Here is a 21,189-nt window from a genome sequence, read left to right as displayed (position 1 = left end):
CACTCAATCCAAAACAACATTTTTTTTCCATAAACAATAAAAGGAGATAAAACTACATATGCCCATCATGATTTAATAGTGTGGTTCTTTATGAAAGTTCATAGTTACATCAACCATTTGAACTGCCTCATTCCCAAATAAGGTGACACAAAAATCATTCTCACAACTTTGGTATCTTGCAGAGCCCAATAGATTCCTATTTGTAATGAGCACCTCAAAATCCAATACATTCTTTATAACATTTTTAAACCACTAAACTTGTCTGATGTCTACATGGTGGGAGACATGCTGGTATGGAGCCACACAGACAGGAGCTCAAGTTCTTATTTTTGGCAATTGTGTTAACCTCACCTTCAAGAGTTTACCCATCAACTCTACCTCCAACATCTTGGATAAAATGGTAAAACTGTGGTGAGGAGAGAAGGTTAAAAGGAGTACCAAAAGAGTTACCTAGCAAACTAATAATAAATTATGTGATGGAAGAATAAGTTTTATAAAAAATATTCGAACTTTATGTCACATGAATATTTTTTAAATTCATATATAATCCCTACTTTCTGAAATCAGTTACAATAAATTATAATAACTCTTCATAAGAAATAGCCTGTCTTCTTAGGAACATATGCTTTGAATATATTGCAACTTAATAAAAGTAAAGATGATACAATTAATCTGGAATTCTTTCTTTTCTTTCTTTATTTCTTTTTTTAACTGCTGTAGTTATTATTTTAGTACAGGAAGCATTTTTAGAGAGGCTGGTGAAGCATGTCTTTAGCAGATAAGAGACTTGAGAACTTGCAGATCTACAAAGTTCTTCAGTGTGTTCGGAACAAAGACAAGAAACAGATAGAAAAGCTGACCAAACTTGGATACCCTCAACTGATCAATTTCACAGAACCTGTTGATGGACTCAGTGCACTGCACTTAGCCTCAGTTTCCAATGACATTGATATGGTCAGCTTTCTCCTTGAACTTGGGGCTCACCCTGATGTGCAAGACCGAAATGGCTCTACTCCAACAATGAAGGCTGCAGAACTGGGCCATGAACTGTCAATGGAAATACTAGCCAAGGCAAAGGCTGATATGACTATAGTTGATAATGAAGGAAAAGGTAACAGTCCTCACATTTTATCCAGCAGAATAAAGTTCAATTTATAGATAGACATCAATAAAAGATAGGCCTTTTTGTTTTCCAATTTTAGAGGTGAAATTACTCATGGTTTTAAGTGAAAGTTTAGGTTGTTATTCCTGTACCTAAAGATCTTGCATCCTCATAATTTTATCACAGTTTAAGTATATCTTAGGAAATCCCAGTTCTGGCTTTATTGAAAAAGGAAGTTAGTATTAAATTAATCTATGTTTGGTGGGGTTTTTTTAAATGAGGAAAATTATCAACATTATCCATACTGTATTACTGTAAACATAATTATTCATATATAAATTCTTATGTAAGACAAAAGATGATGGAGATGATTTCTTATTCTTTACATTTTCAAACCTTGACTAGTACTAGACCTAGGACCCCAAAAGGATTCTGTCACATCTCAATTGTTGTCTGATGTAGAAAAGACTTGTACCCAGAAACTTGAGAGGACCAGGGTGGATTCTGGTATAAACTCCCAACTTTCTAGGGTAAAATTTTTAATGTACTTGGAAATGGAACTCAAGCCCTTAGAAATGGTGTCTCAAGGATTATTCAGGTGAAAGGGCTGTATTTCCACGTCCTATGACCTCCTCTAATTTCATCTCAAAACCATGGTCTGCGGCTTCTTGCCTAAACAACTTCAGGTTCAGTCAAGTCATGAAAATCACCAAGTTACTTCCCACTGGACTTAATGTGAATTGGTAGATTGAATCAGTTTTCAAGGGGGAATTGCTCTAAGTGCAAACCCATTAACATGTCAGCTTTACACCGGAAAAATGAATCCCACTTTATAATGTTAGTGTTTTCTGATAGAAGCAAAATCTATTTTTGTAACTCTTCTCAGGCTTGCTATTTGAGAGATAGCTTGCTTAAAATAAGAAGAGAGAACAAAGGAGAAGAAAAATTAAATTTAAGAGAATCACATAACAAAATTTACTTAAGATCATTTAAAAGTTAAATGTGGTTTAAAATGTTGAATCCTGGAAAAGCAGAAATCTCTTAAAGCTTTAGAGTATATCATTTAAGTGTGTTTCATGGACCATTGAATCACTGGGATATTAAGAGTTTTTCATGTAAAATTGGTTCCACCATTGAATTTATTAGAGAACCAATGAATAAAACAAATTTGGATATGTATCTTTCACACTATTAGACCAAAGATGCTAACATTTTCCATATTTATTTAACCATGAATTAGTTTTTCCAAATGTCATTAAATATATTTTGGACTTTGTGTAATAAATGTTGAGGAACACTCAATATAATGAAAAATTTTTCAATGTAATGGAAAAATTTCACTTTCTTAAGTTTGAAGGAAAATGTAAGTCATATACAAATCAAACTGAGAAATTTTATAGCATAAAGATCTAAAATTGTAAATTTTTTTAAAAATCAAGGTAAAATCAGAAACAAAAAGTCAACTAAATATTCATAACAAATAGTATAGCCATACGGTTAATATATATGCTTGTTTAAATGTTAAACCAGTCAAGGTTCTGGGAAATTCATTTATGAAAAAACAATCAGAAAATCATATGGGAAGAAAATGAAAGCATAAAATAAAACTTGAAACAAATGTGAAATCTCATTTCCCACGGAATCTTATTAGTTGATTAGGTATAACCCATGGTTTGCCCATGACTCCGGGTTTCATCCTCCATCCTTGAGCCTAGCTCACCTTTGTAGCATCCTTAGCTGGGCCCCCACTTGCCAAACTGCCTTGCTAATTCCATAGTAATCTCTCTGCCATTAACATAGTCTTTCTCATTGACTGCTGTGTGACTCACTGTACATTGTTTATAAAGGATAAGCAAACATTTAAATGGCTATTTTGGGGAGGATGTGAGCTATGTTCTAGACCTTAACTACACTTTACCCTTGATATATCTTGTTGATTATTCTTAATCAACTTTTCTTAAGGCACAGGTTCCCTTTCAATCTTCAGATTCAGGTTTTTCAGTTCAAGGAAATTTTATTCTATTCTATATAATTGAAAACAAATTACAGACCTGTTGAAACTTCTTTGCCTCTGAACTCTTCCATCCTCTCAATTACATTTTTTTGTTGTTGTTGTTTTTCCTGCCCCTGCCCATGGTTTTGGCAGCATCTGCACTTTTTTTTTTTTTTACTGCTTCTAATTTGACATTCATTTCTTCCAGTGGTTTTATTTTTCTTTATCATTGCTTCTCTAAGTTCTGCTGGCTCCATTTCACCTGTTTTTCTTCTGTTCATCTTCTATGTTCTTCAGTCCTTCTTTTTTGGTCTTGGTCTATCTTTGCACTTCTATTTTAGAACAAGTTGTATTTAATTTCTTTGCTGATATAGGAAACGGGTCAGTCAATAACTTTCACTGGTATGGTTTTTCTAGTATTCACTTGTTACCTGGATTTCATTACCAAGTTCCTTACCTTACCTGGCTTTCATTACCACGTTACTTATCTTACCTGGCTTTCATTATCAAGTTCTTTACCTTCTTTGCAGAATCTTTTTCATAGGTCACATGCTATTTTCTTTTTGGTCATTGTGCCTCTTTGAATGAAGCATCTTTTTGGAGAGAGCTCATTGCAAAGTCAATTTAGAATTTGTTGGATGACCAGGACTTCCTTACCAACAATCTGCCCCAGGGTATAACAATGCCACTGTTATATATAGTACATTTTCTACATGGATTATGTTGATGTTGTATATGTTATATGTCCTGGGTATGAAGAGTTAGCATTTTCCTCTCTTCCTTGGAATAAAATTGTTTGCCAAAGTGGCAGAGCTGTTTGCCCCATCTAGTTTTTCATTTCACTGCTATTATACTGAAAGCCTGCTCCTTGCAAACCTGTGCAGAGGGAACCCAGCCATTCACCACACATCTCTGCAAATTCTAACAAGGAACACTTAGGTATGAACTGAAAGATGCCAAATCTTGACAAAGGCTCACATATGAGTGCTCCAATTTATCCTGAAATCAGATCCTATAACATTTAGTTAATTACTATTTTCAAAATTGATCACAGATCAAGTTTCTCAGTTTTTATTTTCCTGTTTCGGTATTTTTAGTTGGTTTCAGAAGGAAAACCAAGGCAGACATGCCTGTGCTCTACCATCTTTAGTTAAATATGGATTTTCAAATTATCCTTTTTTTTCTTTCCTATCATATTCAAATATGTGTAGACTGTTAACTAAATGCTCTTTGGGATTCTATTTTTCTGCAGGTGTTTTGTTTTACTGCATTTTACCTACGAAGCGGCATTATCGTTGTGCTCTGATTGCCCTCGAACATGGTGCAGATGTCAACAATATTAACTATGAAGGAAAACCAGTATTCCTTAGAGCTTGTGAAGAAGCACATGATATTAAAGACTTGTGCCTGACATTTTTGGAAAAAGGAGCCAATCCCAATTCTATCAACTCAGTATGACTATCCCTGTGATTATAAATATTTCTTTATTCTATTACAGTGTCATATTCGTATAAATTTTGCATTTAAATATGGTAAAATTATCCTGTCAGCTTAGAGATTTTTTGTTTCTACTCAAATGCTTGAAAATGTTATACTTTCATGATATTGTTGTAATTCCACAGTATACTTCCTAATTATGTTTTGAAAATTGGTACTTATTGTGCATAATGACAAAATATCATTGTAGGAAATAGTAGAAGAGATATCACTGATGCCTAATCAAAATTTATCCCTTTTTGGAAATAAAATATATATATTTCTGCTATTTCTCATGTACATTTGTTTTTACACTTGAATTGTCTAATTTTATTGAGTTTTCTTTTAATGGTCACTTCCAGAATCACACAACACAAAATATATTTTCTTCTTACTAGAAAACACCAATGACCTAATTTTAGCCTATATGACACCACTTATCCCCCCCCCCATTTTTACTTTGTTTTCTCTTCAAGAAGGACATCTTCTTAGCAAGGTGTTGTCACAAGGTGTGAGCCTAACTCTGATGTTAAAGTTCTGTGTTTTGGACATTGATCCATTGTATGTACTTCCCTAATGTTTCTTTTTTCTTTATATGAAGATGTAGAGAATAAAAATTTATCAAGGGTAAAGCTAATGTCATAATGGAGTCAATTTATACCAAATTCATTATTGAACAGGACGTAATGGGTATAAACAACATTTAAACAACACTGGATCTGTTTCATACTCAGTCCACAGGTCGTACGGCTTTAATGGAATCATCAAGAGAAGGGGTGCTGGAACTAGTTCGGGGAATGCTGGAAAGAGGAGCCGAAGTGAATGTATTTGACAATGACAGACATGATGCTGCTCATTTTGCTGCCAAAGGAGGCTTTTTTGATGTAATAATCCACTCTTGGCTTTAAAATTGGTTGCTATAATTTTCTTTTTCTCAAATTATTTCATGTATCATATAGGTTACACTCGGGGAGTATTTTTTTTCAGTTACCTGTGTTGTTTTCACATCTTGATTTCCCTAAACATAAAAATTTAAACTTTAACAACATATTGTAGCTCTTTATTCAGGTTTATCTACTTTCTGATTTATTCACTGAATATTACCAATAAAATTTTGTCTGTGTATTTGACAATTAAAATTTCTGCCACCGGGACTACCCTATATTGTGCCTCCCTTATGTTTTAGAATCTTCAAAGTATGGTTTGATCTACTATTTTGTGGGGAAAATAATGCTGTCATTCCCTTGTCTTCCTACTGTATATGCACATCTAATGATATGCCTGATTTTTTAAACTCAGAATACTCTGACATTTTGGCAAAGGATGTGTCATGGATACAGTGACCTTGCAGAAACAAAATGATAACTAAGGCTCTACCCTACTTTTTTTAAATTCTGAATTTCACTTAAAATGTCTTTAATGAATTTGAGTTTTGGCACAGTTACTTTTACTTTTTATGAGGTTTTCTTAAGTTGCTTACAATTACCAAATGATAATGCCCCAGCTGAGTATAGATTTTTCTATATCCTGAATCACTGCTGTTTGATAAAATTTTTGACAATGATAGATATGTACTATATCTGATCTATATAATATAGTAACCCCCTGTGGCTTTTTAGCATTTTAAATGTGGCCAAGAAAGTGTGGCTAGAAATGAAACTTTTAATTTTTAAAACATTTAATTCATTTCCATTTGAATTTTCAATAGCCACATGTAACTAATAGATAGTATACTGGGTAGTGCTGGCCCAGGTGCCAGTCTTCCTTCAGCAAATGTGCGTTCCTATTCTTCACAATCTCCACTGTTTATTTTGCAGATATTGAAGCTTCTTTTTGCCTACAATGGAAATATGGGGTTGATTGCAATGAATGGGAACACGCCACTTCACTATGCTGCCATGGGTGGTTTTGCAGATTGCTGTAAATATATCGCTCAACGAGGTAAAATTGTCTAGCAATTTTGTGTTTAAATTATTTGGTTTACACATTTCACTTGTTAGTTGCTTATCTTTTTCAATAATCAGCCTCAGCACCTTACTCATGTAGAAAGAAAATTGAAATTGTGTTTTTATATAAGATATTCTATTGAACCATGGTGGGTTGTCTTAAAAGTACAAAATCCATTTTCCCCAAAGTTTTATGTTACTGTTAAAAACCTAAAGGGGATTTTTCATGAGTTAACTAAATATTAAAATGTTTATAATTGATTAAACTCCTCACTTTAGAAGTGCCAACATCAATTTAAAGAAAAAACATTGAAAATAATTTATTTTAGTCTGAATTTTTAGTTTAAAAATAGTCTGATATGTCCATGTAAAGTTAACCTCTTTGAATGTTTCTGAGAAAATATTGGGAAGTACATAAAATAAAAGGAAAAATTTTTGGAACATGTGAAATGTAATCAGTATTTTTTATTTTCCTGTAGCTTTTAAGCAACTATAAATTTAGAAATATAAGCTGTATTATGTATAGTACAGCATAATGAGCTCCATAAAGTAAAAAAATTAGCAAGTTGAGTTTCAAGATTAGATATATTTATTGTTATTTACCTTTTCATTGAATGTACATCAAAAGTTTAATTCTTTAATAGAGATAGAATTGCATTTTGCTGGATTTATGGTTTTTTCCAATTTATGAGAAATAGACAAAAATGTAAATATAGTCCAACAACTTTCTAATAAGCAGAAGAAGTATTTCCACTAGGACCTAAATATTCTACAGTTTAAACATTAATACAAGTTAAACTAACATGCCCACATAACTAATAGTGTATAATTGATCCATTTTTAATTTTTATAAGTTCATATTCCCTTCTTCAAATAGTAATTCTTTTTAAAAATAAGGGAAAAAAGCTAAATTAAATGTAATTTTTATCCTCTCAAACTATTTTACTGGTCTCAGCTTCAAATCAGTCACTATCAGCAGTTTATTCTGACATCTCATTTTTTAACACTGTGTATTTCTAAAGATAATTGTCCTACTGAGTTGAGGCACACTTCTTAAACTTTCACTTGTGGCCTTATTTCTTACTGGGACAAATATCACCACACATGAGCTCTGTTATTTTCATGTACCTGGGCTAAAGTTTCAGAAAGCACATCAAGAGCAAAGGGTAGTGCTTCGGTCATGGGAAAAAGTTTTGCCGCTGATTCAGAAAATATCTGTCTTTCTGGAGGGATCCTAAAGCTGTATTTCTAAAGTAAATATCTGAAAACAGAGTTCTGTAGAGTGTTTGAAAATACAAACATGTCACTAGATCCTATACTGGTGACCCAGTTCCATAGCAGAAGCGACATTTCCATCTTTAGAATCCTATCTAAGACAATCAGAACAGCGAGAAACCATTAGCAATGAAATGCTCATTTCTGAGTAAATGAGCCTTTATTTAGTACTAAAATGTAAAGCACTCATAAATCATGGATTCTTTTCTCACATTAAAATGTCTTCCTTGATACATTGGAGTCTTTTATCCATGTTAAGGTTCCTAATAGAAGGACACTGGCAAAAGAGGGCAAGCTAAAGCTGGTCTGAAACTCTTTGACCCTTCTTGTTGAGGTGGCTTGAGAAGTATAGGAAAAGCAACAATCAAAAAAAAAAAAAAAAAAAAAAAGCCCAGATTCCCTGAATGAGCAAAATAGCTTAGGAAAAGGAGTAGACTTGCATTACTATGGAATTATTATGCTATGGACTTCTACTATTGAGACCACATTCTCAGGACCTCTTTCTCAATAAATCATTGTTCTTACAACTGTCCAATATAGCCAGGCATGGTGGCACACATCAGTAATCCTAGTGACAAATGAGACTAAGGCAGGAGGATTGTAAGTTTGAAGCCAGCCTCAGCACCTTAGCAAGACCCTGTCTCAAAAATAAAAAGGGCTGGGGAAGTAGCTCAGTGGTAGAGAAGTCCTGGGTTCAATCCCCAGTATTGAAACACACACACACACACACACACACACACACACACACACAGATAAGTAAGCAACAACAAAAATACAACTGTCAAATACAGAAATTTTAGAATCTTTATTGACCAAATAACCTTTCTGAGTTTTTCTATCACTAGTAAAATCATTAGCATTATAAATATGTAATGTTTCACAATACAAAAGTATTAATCTTGAAAAATATTGCCAATCTTTTATTTTTTTATTTTTTATTGAGCAACCTCCTTTTTTATTATCTTTGGGTTTCCAGATGTCTTTTTTCTTCTCTCAAACACACAAAAGTAAATATCATGAACCCTACAGTACCCTTCTATGTAAGCATCTTTTTGACAAGGAATTAAAACCACAAAGTATTGGAGGGTCTTGTTTGCATGCAGCTACTTGTCATTTTGATTGGTATCTGATTGGATGACAGACAATCCTTTCTGATTATGTGATATTGGCAAAACAGCAGCTTAGCCGCCTTCTAGATTGGAAACACTGGAAAGAGCATCTTTGTGGTCTGAGTTATTTATACACATGAAGAAATTTCAATGTCTCAAGACACATTAGAGAGAACACCACCTCCTTGGTGTGCTGTTAAATAGATTCCCTAATGCACTCAGAAAAGTTTCATCTTTTGGGGGGAATATTTGCAAATAATGTTGGTCTCATAATTTTAAGTAAGGAACCAAAATGAAAAGAGCATTTTGATGTCTAAGTTGCACACAAATATAAATTTGGAATTCTCAGATTTGATTAACAAATTAGTTTTCCTCTGTAAAGGCTGTATATGACCTCAAGACAAAATAGTGAACTAGTATAAATTACCTTAATTTAATGAAGAATACCAGTCAAATATTAAGATTGTGTGAGTGGTTTCTTTTTGAAGTCAATCAAAAAGAAACAAGTGTCTTTCAACATTGCAAGCCGAATCTAGACACTTCTCTCCAAATTCCAACGTACTCTTGCTCTTTTCCCATTGATATAAAATCTCCACAGCAAGCATCCCATTTAATATTTATTTCGACTATATTTTTTCTAACATTTCTATCTCTAGAGATAAAATCTCTCCTTTGTAAGCAGATATAAAATTGCAAACTCATCTCTGTCAGAATTCATAAAAGTGAAAGCCACAGGGAAAAAATATGGCTTAATTTCATAATTACAATAGCTAGCTGCCCTTTTCTCTGTGTATATATAATTTTAGGATGAACTTTTGACTAATAACCCCAAATTGAGAAAACAGTTGGATAATCATCAGTTGTAGGACCATGCAGATGCCTTGCCACCCATACCTAATTATGTTTTGTGTTTTAGGATGTGAACTGAAATGGAAGAATTTAGATCACAAAACTCCAAGGGCTGTGGCCAGAGAAGGAGGCTTCAAAGCAGCAAGCAAAGAAATACGACGAGCTGAGCGAATTGCTAAAAAACTGGAAAAACCTGGAGTCAAAAACCCCAATCCAATGTGGGCCCTCAGATTACATGATTGGTCCATAGAACACGAGGCCCTCCTTCGGGAAGGCTTTTCCTTTTTAGACAGAGGAAACGGGACAGTGTCCAAGGAAGACTTTGTGCTGATCCTGGAGGATAAGCAAGAGTATGCAACCTCTGAACAGCTGGCCATCATAGCTCAACTTCATGAAAAGACCAGGGATGGTGGAGTCAACATAAATGATTTCTTTAAAGGAACCAGATACTTAAGCAAGTCTTTTGTCTTGGGATCTTATGGGCCAAAGAAAAAGAAAAGAGGAATGGGCAAAAAGGGTCGGAAAGGCAAATTTGTTTTACCCCTCCCAATCTGCGTCATTCCTGAGAGTGTATTTCCATTCAGGCCAGATGGTGGGCCTCCATATTACATGATTGAAACCTACCAGAATGTAACTGATTGCAGCCGGTTTAATCAAGATCACCCACCCGAACATCCCATTCAGGATGATTCTTCTTGGTACATTGATGATCCAGGGAAAGTATTTTCAAATATTAATTTTGTCACCAAGGCCGGGGACCTGGCATCTCTGAAAAAGGCTTTTGAAGCAGGAATACCTGTGGATATGAAGGATAATTATTACAAAACACCACTAATGACAGCGTGTGCCAGTGGAAACATAGATGTTGTCAAGTTTCTTCTTGAAAAAGGGTATGTGTTGTTGAGTGAGATTTAAGTTTTTATGAGTGTTCACATTTCAAAGAAGTAAAAGAAGGTCATAAGAAACATTCAGCTCAGAATTTTAATAGTATGGGAATGTCTTTCAATAACTAAACAGGTCCCATATGAGGATTCAGGCTAATGACAACGTAGAATTCTGTGTGTAAAAGACAGTTTGCCAGTGAAAGTTGTACTGAAAGTAAAAGCCAACTAAATGTTCACTCTGGGATTAGAAGAGACTTCTAATTATCACTGTTTTCCTGTGACAGGATGACTCATTTTGGTCTCAGTGTCTCACCTGGACGGTGTGGAGTTAAAGCCTCTTGCTTTGTGGGGATCCCAACAGAGTCAAACTGGGGGATGATGGACAGAATAACTAAGAACATATTTCCATCCCTCTATAACCCACCATCCTCCTTTATAGGGGGCAGTCTTTCCCTTGATTCACTTATAAATATCTTTAAAATATCAAAACATGATGTTTTTATTTAACTTTTAATACTAAAACAGTTGTTTTGGTTGAATTCCTGCGTCTACCATAGTTGAATAACCTGCCTTAAGTTTCTTAATATTTCTGTGCCTCAGTTTTCTCATTTATGTAATGGGGCTCTAATGGGACTCATCTCAGAATTTGTAAACGATTACAGGCGTTAACTTACAGAGAGCACTTAATGATGCAGTAACTGCACACTTGAAAAATGTATCCATGTTGTTACTATTGAAGCATTTTAATGTCAAAGACTCAAGTTTGTATTCTCAAAAGAAATGTGAAATCATTAAGGAGAACTTGAACTTTTGGATAGTCAAATCCTAACAAGCTCCAAAATTTTAAATAATATTTTGTAATGCTTTAAATTACATTTTATCTTTTACATCAATTTTTATCTTCACTGGATCCAGTTTTGTAATTTTCCTGGATTTTAACCTTTGTAAACATTGTAAGTACCTTTCAAGCTAAACAAAATGTGTATGTCCACAGTGTTAAGACTGTCAAAGTAATGCAGAACAAAGAGATTACCAAAAAATTATGGCACAAGGTTGGCAAATTAACAACTTAACAACTGATAAAACTGTCCAAAATTGTACTTGCCTTTTTAGGTCCCAGTACTTAGAGCAACCACAATTTTTAATTTGTGCATCTATCTTTTTTTTTTAAGAGAGATAGGAGAGAGAGAGAGAGAGAGAGAGAGAGAGAGAGAATTTTTAATATTTATTTTTCAGTTTTCAGCTGACACAACATCTTTATTTTATGTGGTGCTGAAGATCGAACCTAGCACCCCGCACATGCCAGGCGTGCGCGTTACCGCTTGAGCCACATGCCCAGCCCACATCTATCTTATTTTACAGGGCAAACGTTAATGCAACAGATAATTTTCTGTGGACTCCACTTCATTTTGCATGCCATGCAGGGCAGCAAGACATTGCTGAGCTGCTTGTTAAGTCTGGAGCTACCCTAGATGCACTTTCAATCAACAACTCAACTCCCTTAAGTCGAGCCATTGAAAGCTGCAGACTGGATACTGTAAAATACCTACTTGATATTGGTGCTAAATTCCAGCTGGAAAATAGAAAAGGTATGTGTTTGTATTATTGATGGTTGGGGGTTAGTGAAGGAGAATTTATGTTAGATTCCACACCCCTCCAATTCTGTTCTGATAGAACCATGTTTTCCCCTGGGTTACTGGTGCAAACATGAGCCTTAGTTAGATGTTATGAAAGTTCTTCTTAAGTACTTCTCAAAGCATTGATATTTAAGGGCCAGTTCTTTATGTTTGCAATCTGTTCCGGACTTTTATAAAATATAATAAAAATGATTTAGTAGAAATGGAAGCCCAAGCTTTTCAATCATTAGATTTAAAGAACAAAAAAAATTTTTGAAAAAGACTATCTATTAAATAGTTCTATAATTTCTTAACACTTAATTTTTGTGGTTATTACATTGTGGATCAGGAACCACTGATCTGTGGACCCGAACTAGTTTGCAGGTCATAATCTGAGTTATCAATGCTATGTTCAATTCCCAACGATTGGCATGCTAGAGACTCTAGAGACTTTGGATTCCTCTAATAGCTGTACAAAGTCATTCCTAAATTGAGGCTTCCTTGTCTCTAGGATGTAAACAGATGGCCTACCCTATGTCATAAACACCACACAGGAACAATTGAAACATCACTTGAATAAATACTTAAGCTCCTTATGTGGTAGTGTTATTTTCTTATATTGGAACCCATTGCTTCTTTTTGCTCTGAGACTTTGCTCATATCTCTGGCTTCTTTGGGCTGTCCCTGAGTCAGATAGAATTGCACCAGGAGTACCTGATGATATGACAGGTAACATAATACCCAATCACCTGCCTGAGCACTTGTGAGCAAGCGCCAGCTTCCCCAGGCCTTTTAGAATTTACCTTCTTACAACATGGAAAAAGGAAGATAAGTTAAATTTATTACACAAAAGGAAATGTTTGCAGTGTGGGGAGAAAACCATCAGTTGGATATTCAAAATATAATCTAATATTTCCAATCCACTTTTTAAGAAATTTAGTTAAAAGAAAAAAATGAATTTTTGTCAGTAAATGGTGCTTTAAAACCATGGAGTTTTATCGCAGGTCCACCTTTGAAGGATATCCAATCTGATTTATGAATTTACATGGTTAGCTTTAGTAATCACCCTGACTGTGCATGCTTAAAGCTGTGATGCTGAGTTTTTTTTGTTTCCATCCCTCCACACATGGTTTATCATTAAATCCACTTATTAAAACTCTAAATTTATGTTTGTTTTAAACAGGGCATAGTGCCATGGATGTTGCAAAGGCATATGCCGATTATAGAATAATTGATTTGATTAAAGAAAAGATAGATAACTTGCCTAAAACAGCAGAAAACCAAAAAATGAAAAGCAAGACACCTCCTAAATTGAAAACTGAAGGCCCTGAGATTAAGAAAGAGGAGGTAAGAAAAGAGCTCAATTACCCATTAGTAACTGGAACTCATTAAAAACTTTTTGGGGGTTTGGGTGGGCAGCAGCATTATTTATGTGCTATTATACAACTGGGCAAAGTCATACACAGTGCAAACTTTCAGCACTGTTATACAGTACTTTTAAAGAAATATCCAGCAAGAAGTTTCCAGTTACTGAAGACACTAAAAAGTGTTCATTGAAAACAGAATCTGCACAAAACCAAATATACTTAGGATGTTGTAAAACAACGGTCTAGGAGATATGTATACATTTGGTCTTGCATTGTACAGATTTGATGTCATGACCCAAGCAGGGAAGGGGGAGGGTTTTGAAACCTTATGAAAAATTATGTAAAGCATGGTTTTCCTTCCTTTTGATCTCATACTCTTTCATTGCCTACCTTCTTCCCTGTCCCCACCCAGGAACTTTAATGAATTCCACTGAACTCTGGGATATGGAGCCCACTTGTAACTTGGATATTCAGCAAAGTGACTCTAGCAGGTTTAGAATGTGCCAGATTGACTGTACCTGGTAATCTGGAGTGGTTTAGGAAACCCTAAACTGCCAGCACAAGGTTGAGGTTACTGCCTATGGGTTACCGAGGCATCAAAAGTTTGCCATTATCAGGGAATGTGCACATTCTTGGTTGGAAGCATCTTTTTTAAGAATTCTTGCAATTCTTCAAAGAAAATTCTTAATTCTTAATTCTAAAATCTTAAAAGAAAAATTCTTGCAAGATAGAGGACTAGGGAAGAAGGAAGGAAACACGTTCACTCATGACATCAAATTGAATAGGGTTGGGGAAATGACGATTGTAGGAAGTGGAAAGAGATTCTAGGCAAACATTAGAAAGTACCACTGTGGAGAATGGGAAAATATTAAGAGGTGAAGAAATTTCAATCAGTTGGGGCTTCTGCTATCCAGACATTTTCATTTTAGAAGGACTTCATCCTTTTCCTTAATGAATAGTAGCCACAGGTTAAAGGTAGATATTTTGAAGACTTTTCTGATCTGTCCCTGATACTATAAAATGAGTAGAGTTAAACAAAGCAAACTAACATAAAAATTTTCTATTTTATCTCAAATTGTATCTTATTTAGTAGTATTTTAAAGGTTTTTTTTCCTGGTTTCAGAGTAATATATAGAAAAACAAAGAATAATATTAGAAAGTAAATACCAGATTTGAAATTTATAGTTTTAAAATCTTGTTTCCAGGAACCACTTTCATCCATTTATGGTATGCCTGTCATATCGGAGGAAAAGAAAATACAAAGGGATAATGTGGTTTATCTCAATTCATTGATTACCAGGGGCTATACCAAGAAAGTGGATATCACATATGTTCCACAAAGGGTAAGTACTTTGGAATTGTGGCGCTCATGATTTTATTTTTCAAATGTTTTCTATGCAGACCATCCAAACAAATGTCCAAAATTTATCTTTCATGGTTACTATTTGAATGTGTTCTTTTGCCAGGTCCTCATGCTTTCAATTCAAGATATCCATCTGTTGGATTCTAATATCTGTTTCCCCTTGTTAGCATTTCTATATTAACATTTAAATTTTCCTTAAAAGATGAAAGTCTTCTTTGGTCAATGATATTCCCTACAACCATTAAGTGACAAAGTTCTGTTGATACTTCACCTTGGTACTTCTCAGACCCAGCCCTTCTTTATATTCACTACCAGCATCTCACCTGGGAGTTTCTTACTAATTAAGACTAGATATATTCAATAGTCTCTTAAAACATCTACAGTTGTGGATAAATCTATACGTGGAATTTTGGAGGAGAATTTGTCTTCCCAACGCACATCAAACCCTACTGAATAAGCAATGCCTCCTGTATGAAATAGTTTTGACTTCCACGTCAGACATAAAGGTAGTAAACCCAGATGATCTTCCAGTCCTTTTGCTTTCCTGTTTTGACACGATAAAAATGAACAACCGATGGCCTGAGGATAACTAAGAATAACTGAAGATGAATTAATTCAAGAACCTTTCTGAGCTCAGGTCCCATATAGTCATCTCCAGAAGTAGTGAGTTTCATCTAACCAATTTATATAAGAGTGGATACAATGTTAAAAATACATTTAGAAGTTAATTTGATAATTTCAACTTATCAAAAATCTTCCTAGAATGGAACCACTATTTGACCTGGTTATCCCACTCTTCAGTTTATACCCAAAGGACTTAACAGCAGCATACTACAGTGATAGAGACACATCAATGTTTATAGCATCTCAGTTCACTATAACTAAACTATGGAACCTACCTGGGGGTATCTTTCAACAGATGAATGGATAAAGAAAATGTGGTATATATACACAATAGAATATTACTCATCTTTAAAGAAGAATGGAGCTAGAGAATATAATGTTAAGCAAAATAAGCCAATCCCAAAAAATCAAAGGCCAAATGTTTTCTCTGATGTGTGGATACTAATTCACAAAGGGGGCAGGCTAGGGAAGAATAGAGGTACTTTGGATTAGACAAATGGGAATGAAGGGGAGGGGCATAGGGGTGAGAAAGAGAGTGGAATGAATTGGACATTATTACCCTATGTACATATATGATTATATAACCAGTGTCACTCTACATCATGTAAAACCAGAAGAATGAGAAATTGCACTCCATTTATGTATGATGTCTCAAAATGCATTCTCCTGTCACGTGTAACTAATTAAAACAAATTTTAAAAAGCTGCTTAGGTCAGGGATATAATTTAGTGGTGGAGCTCTTTCCTGGCATATTCTTAATTAAAACTGTGTAATGAATATTGTCTGGATATGAGCATATTCGCTAGCCATCATGCTCAATAGCTGCTTTGGGTCTGGGGGTTTATTTCAGATTTGGAGTCCTGAAGCCACAACAGCTGAGCTGATCAGGAAAAGGGAGCTGCGGCGGGAGAGGTTTACTTATGAGGTGGACTTTGAGGATTTCATGATGCCTTTTCAGAAGAATATCACTGAAAAAGCCCAAGCGTTGGAAGCTGCTCTCAAGATCTGAATCACAGCAGTTTCTTCATAGGGTAAATTCTCTGAGGTACAGGGATGGAACTTTGGAGAAAGTCAATGCTTCTATCAAAGTCAAAATCCCCCAATTAAGCATTCATTACCAAATATTTGTTTTTTTTTTATTTAACATCCATAAATGTTCTGAGATACATAGTGAAGATGTGCTTTATTTTGCAATGAATGGCATGTTACTGTGGATAAATCCCCCAATCACCAAAATGTAGTAGAATATCTGGCCTTTGAGTATAAACATTGCTGTCAAAAAAAATCTGCCTGATGTATGCTGTAATGTTTAGTAAAGATAAAATTCTAGTGGAAATTGATTAAAAGTTTAATATAAGGAAGATGTAGTATGCAGTTGTTTAAGGAAGGAGTTTGTTTCTCACATACCATTATAATTCACGTGACTTAGATACCTTGGGCCAAATAAATTTTGGACACTCACTTCCCTTTCTACTGTGGGACTGTAAGTCTCTCAGGCCTGACTTCCAAATGCCAGAGGGCTACCTCTAGCACTTAAACTTGAACAGCAGAGCAGAAGTGCTTGAGAAATCGCAATACCCTGGAAGCAACTCTCAGTCAATGAATGAATACATTCAGATCCCCCAGCTCTCTGGTAAGATTTTTCTGAAATGTACATTCTCATAAGGCCAAGTTTCCCACAGTGGTGACTGGTGTGATAACTCACCCTTTCATGACCACTTTCCTTTCCCTGTTCCACTCTTCCCCTCCTTTGCTAATTTTTATTGAAATTACCTCCAAACACACCTAATCCTTGTCTCCTTTTGCTTCTGGAAGGGCCTAAACTAAGACAACATCTATGGTATTCTGAGGCTCATAGCAAAAGTATTGAAAATGCATTTCCTTTTCTTCTGTTTACTACAAAATAAACATTTCTCCAGTCTGGAGAATTTTCCCTCAGAGTCTTTATCTGCAATTAAGAGGCAGTTCAAGTGGTATTCACATAATAGCTGGTACTTTGAACAGAATTTCCAGATGCCAAGAAAAAATATGAGAACGTTTAGAGGTTATCATTGTAAATTTCCCTTAAGGGAATCCCATTATTTCCTTTTTCTACTGCTTTTTCATTAAGTTGATTCTCAAGTATTTTATTTTATTTATTTATTTTTGATGTTACTGTAAATGGGGTGTTTTTCCTCATTTCCCTTTCAGAGGATTTGTCACTGATATACAGAAATGCCTTTTATTTATGGGTGTTGATTTTGTATCCTGTTAATTTGCTGAATTTATTAACTAGTTCTAGAAGTTTTCTGGTGGAACTTTTTGGGTCTTCTAGGTATAGAATCATATCGTCAGCAAGTAGTGCGAATTTGAGTTCTTCTTTTCCTACATGTATGCCTTTAATTTCTTTCGTCTAATTGCTCTGGCCAGTGTTTCAAGAACTCTGTTAAATAGAAGTGGTGAAAGAGGGCATCCCTGTCTTGTTCCAGTTTTTAGAGGGAATGCTTTCAATTTTTCTCCATTGGCCTGGGACTTAGCATAGATAGCTTTTACAATGTTGAGAAATGTTCCTGTTATCCCTAGTTTTTCTAGTGTTTTGAACATATGAAGGGGTGGTGTATTTTATTAAATGTTTTTTCTATGTCTATTGAGATGATCATATGGTTCTTTAGTCTATTGATGTGATGAATTACATTCATTGATTTCTGTATGTTGAACCAATCTTGCATCCTTGGGATGAATCCCACTTGATCATGGTGCATGATCTTTTCAATATGTTTTTGTACTCATTTTGCCAGAATTTTATTGAGAATTTTTGCATCTATGTTTATTAGAGATATTGGTCTGAAGTTTTTTTAATGTGTCTTTGCCTGGTTTTGGAATCAGGGTGATAGTGGCCACACAGAATGCTCCTTCTTTTTCTATTTCCTGAAATAAATTGAAGAGTATTGGTTTTAGTTCTTCTTTAAAGGTCTTATAGAACTCGGATGTGTATCCATCTGGTCCTGGGCTTTTCTTGGTTGGTAGGCTTCTGATGGCATCTTCTATTTCATCACTTGAAATTGATCTGTTTAAATTGTGTATATCATCCTGATTCAATTTGGGCAAATCATATGACTAGGAATTTGTTGATGCTTTCAATATTCTATTTTTTTGGAGTACAAGTTTTCAAAATAATTTTGAATTATCTTATGTATTTCTGTAGTGTCTGTCATATTTCCTTTTTCATCACATATGTTAGTAATTTGAGTTTTTTCTCTCCTCTTTGTGAGCATGGCTAAGGATCTATAAATTATAGTTTTTCAGAGAACCAACTTTTTGTTTTGTCAATTTTTTCAATTTTTTCTTTTGTTTCAATTTTATTAATTTCAGCTCTGATTTTAATTATTTCCTGTTTTCTACTGCTTTTAGTGTAAATTTGATCTTCTTTTTCTAGGGCTTTGAGATGCAATGTTAAGTCATTTATTTGTTAATTTTTTCTTCTTTTAAGGAATAAACTGCATGCAATGAACTTTCCTTTTAGAACTGCCTTCATAATGTCCCAGAGATTTTGATATGTTGTATATGTGTTCTCATTCCCCTCCAAAAATTTTTTAATTGCCTCCTCAATGTCTTCTGCAACCCATTATTCATTCAGCACATTTTTTAGTCTCCAGGTGTTGGAGTAGCTTTTATTCTCTATTTTTTTTTTGATTTCTAATTTTATTATATTATGATATGATAGAATTCAGGGTAGTATCTCTACTTTTTTATATTTGTTAAGAGTTGCTTTGTGGCATAATATATGGTCTATTTTAGAGAAAGATCCATGTGCTGCTGAGAAGAAAGTGTATTCTCTCGTTGAAGGAATTAAATATGTCAGTTAAGTCTAAGTTATTGACTGTTATTGAGTTCTGTAGTTTCTTTGTTCAGCTTTTGTTTGGAAGACTTATCCAGTGGTGAAAGAGGTATGTTAAAGTCACCCAAAATTATTGTGTTGTGGTCTATTTGACTCTTGAACTTGAGAAGACTTTCTTTGATGAACATAGATGCTCCATTGTTTGGGGCATATATATTTATAATTGTTATGTCTTATTAGTGTATGGTTCCCTTGAGCAGTATGTAGCATCCTTCTTTATCCCTTGTGATTAACTTTAGCTTAAATTCTACTTTATTTGATATGAGGATGGAAACCCCTACTGCAGTCCATGTGAGTGGTGTGATTTCCCAACCTTTCATCTTCAGTCTGTGGATGTCTTTTCCTGTGAGATGAGTCTCTTGGAGGCAGCATATTGTTGGGTCTTTTTTTTATTTGATCCAATCTGCTAGTCTATGTCTTGATTGTTGAGTTTAGGCCATTAACATTCAGGGTTATTATTGAGACATGATTTGTATTCCCAGCCATTTTTGTTTATTTTTGGTATTTAATGTAACTTGATTTTTCCCTTTAGTGTAATATATCTTTCAGCTGATTTTCATAATTGTTTTTCATTTTCTCTTCACAGAATATTTTGCCAGAGATGTTCTGTAGTGCAGGCTTTCTAGTTGTAAATTCTTTTAACTTTTGTTTATCATGGAAAGTTTTTATTTCATCATCAAATATAAAGCTTAATTTTGCAGGATATAAGATTCTTGGTTGGTACCCAGTTTTTTGCAGAGCTTTGTATATATTATTCCATGATCTCCTGGCTTTGAGGGTCTGGGTTGAAAAATCTGCTGAGATACAAAATGGTCTCCCTCTATATGTAATCTGATTTGTCTCTCTTGCAGCTTTTGAGATTCTCTCCTTATTCTGTATGCTAGACATTTTCATTATAATGTGTCTTGATAAAGATCTGTTGTAATTTTGTACATTTGGTGCCCTGGAAGCCTCTTGAATTTGGTTTTCCAATTCATTCTTCATGCTCATGAAATTTTCTGATATTATCTCATTGAAGAGATTGTGCATTCCTTTAGTTTGAAACTCTGTGCTTTCCTCTATCCCAATAACTCTTAGATTTTGTCTTTTGATGCTGTCCCATAATTCTTGGATGTTCTCTTTTATGGTCTCTTACTATCTTCACTGTGTGGTCAACTTTTTTTTTCCCAGATTGTATACTGTCTTCATTATCTAACATTCTTTCTTGCAAGTGATCTAGTCTGTTAGTTATGCTTTCTTTTTTTTTTTGTTTTGTTTTCTTTTTTTTATTGTTGGTCGTTCAAAACATTACATAGTTCCTCATACATCATATTTCACAGTTTGATTCAAATGAGTTATGAACTCCCAATTTTATCCCGTATACAGATTGCTGCATCACATCAGTTACCCTTCCATTGATTGACATATTGCCTTTCTAGTGTCTGATGTATTCTGCTGTCTATATTATTCTCTACTATCCCCCCTCCCCTCCCCTCCCCTCCCCTTTTCTCTCTCTACCCCTTCTACTGTAAATCACTTCTTCCATTTGAATTATCTTGTCTTACCCCTCCTTTCCTCTTATATGTCATTTTGTATAACCCTGAGGATCGCCTTCCATTTCCATGCGATTCCCCTTCTCGTTTCCTTTCCCTCCCACCTCTCAACCCTGTTAATGAAAATCTTCGTCTCAAGCTCTTCGTCCCTACCCTGTCCTTGTTTCCTCCCCTTA

The 21,189-nt window shown here is 34.6% G+C and overlaps 1 protein-coding gene across 1 annotated transcript; it reads left to right on the top strand.

Annotated features, from left to right (window-relative positions):
• The first annotated feature begins 765 nt into the window (after positions 1-765).
• Ankef1 (ankyrin repeat and EF-hand domain containing 1) lies at positions 766-16,613 on the top strand. The gene is made up of 9 exons (XM_026385839.2): positions 766-1,111; positions 4,348-4,547; positions 5,306-5,455; positions 6,389-6,512; positions 9,818-10,640; positions 11,997-12,223; positions 13,434-13,597; positions 14,823-14,960; positions 16,455-16,613. Exons 1-9 carry the CDS (start codon positions 766-768, stop codon positions 16,611-16,613), a joined length of 2,331 nt encoding a protein of 776 aa, XP_026241624.1.
• Positions 16,614-21,189: the final 4,576 nt, after the last annotated feature.

This window comes from Urocitellus parryii, chromosome 6 (genome assembly GCF_045843805.1).
Source record: "Urocitellus parryii isolate mUroPar1 chromosome 6, mUroPar1.hap1, whole genome shotgun sequence".
In the NCBI taxonomy this organism is placed as follows: Eukaryota; Metazoa; Chordata; class Mammalia; order Rodentia; family Sciuridae; genus Urocitellus; species Urocitellus parryii.
The sequence above is the reverse complement of the archived record's forward strand: the minus strand, read 5'-3'. Positions and strand labels throughout refer to the sequence as shown.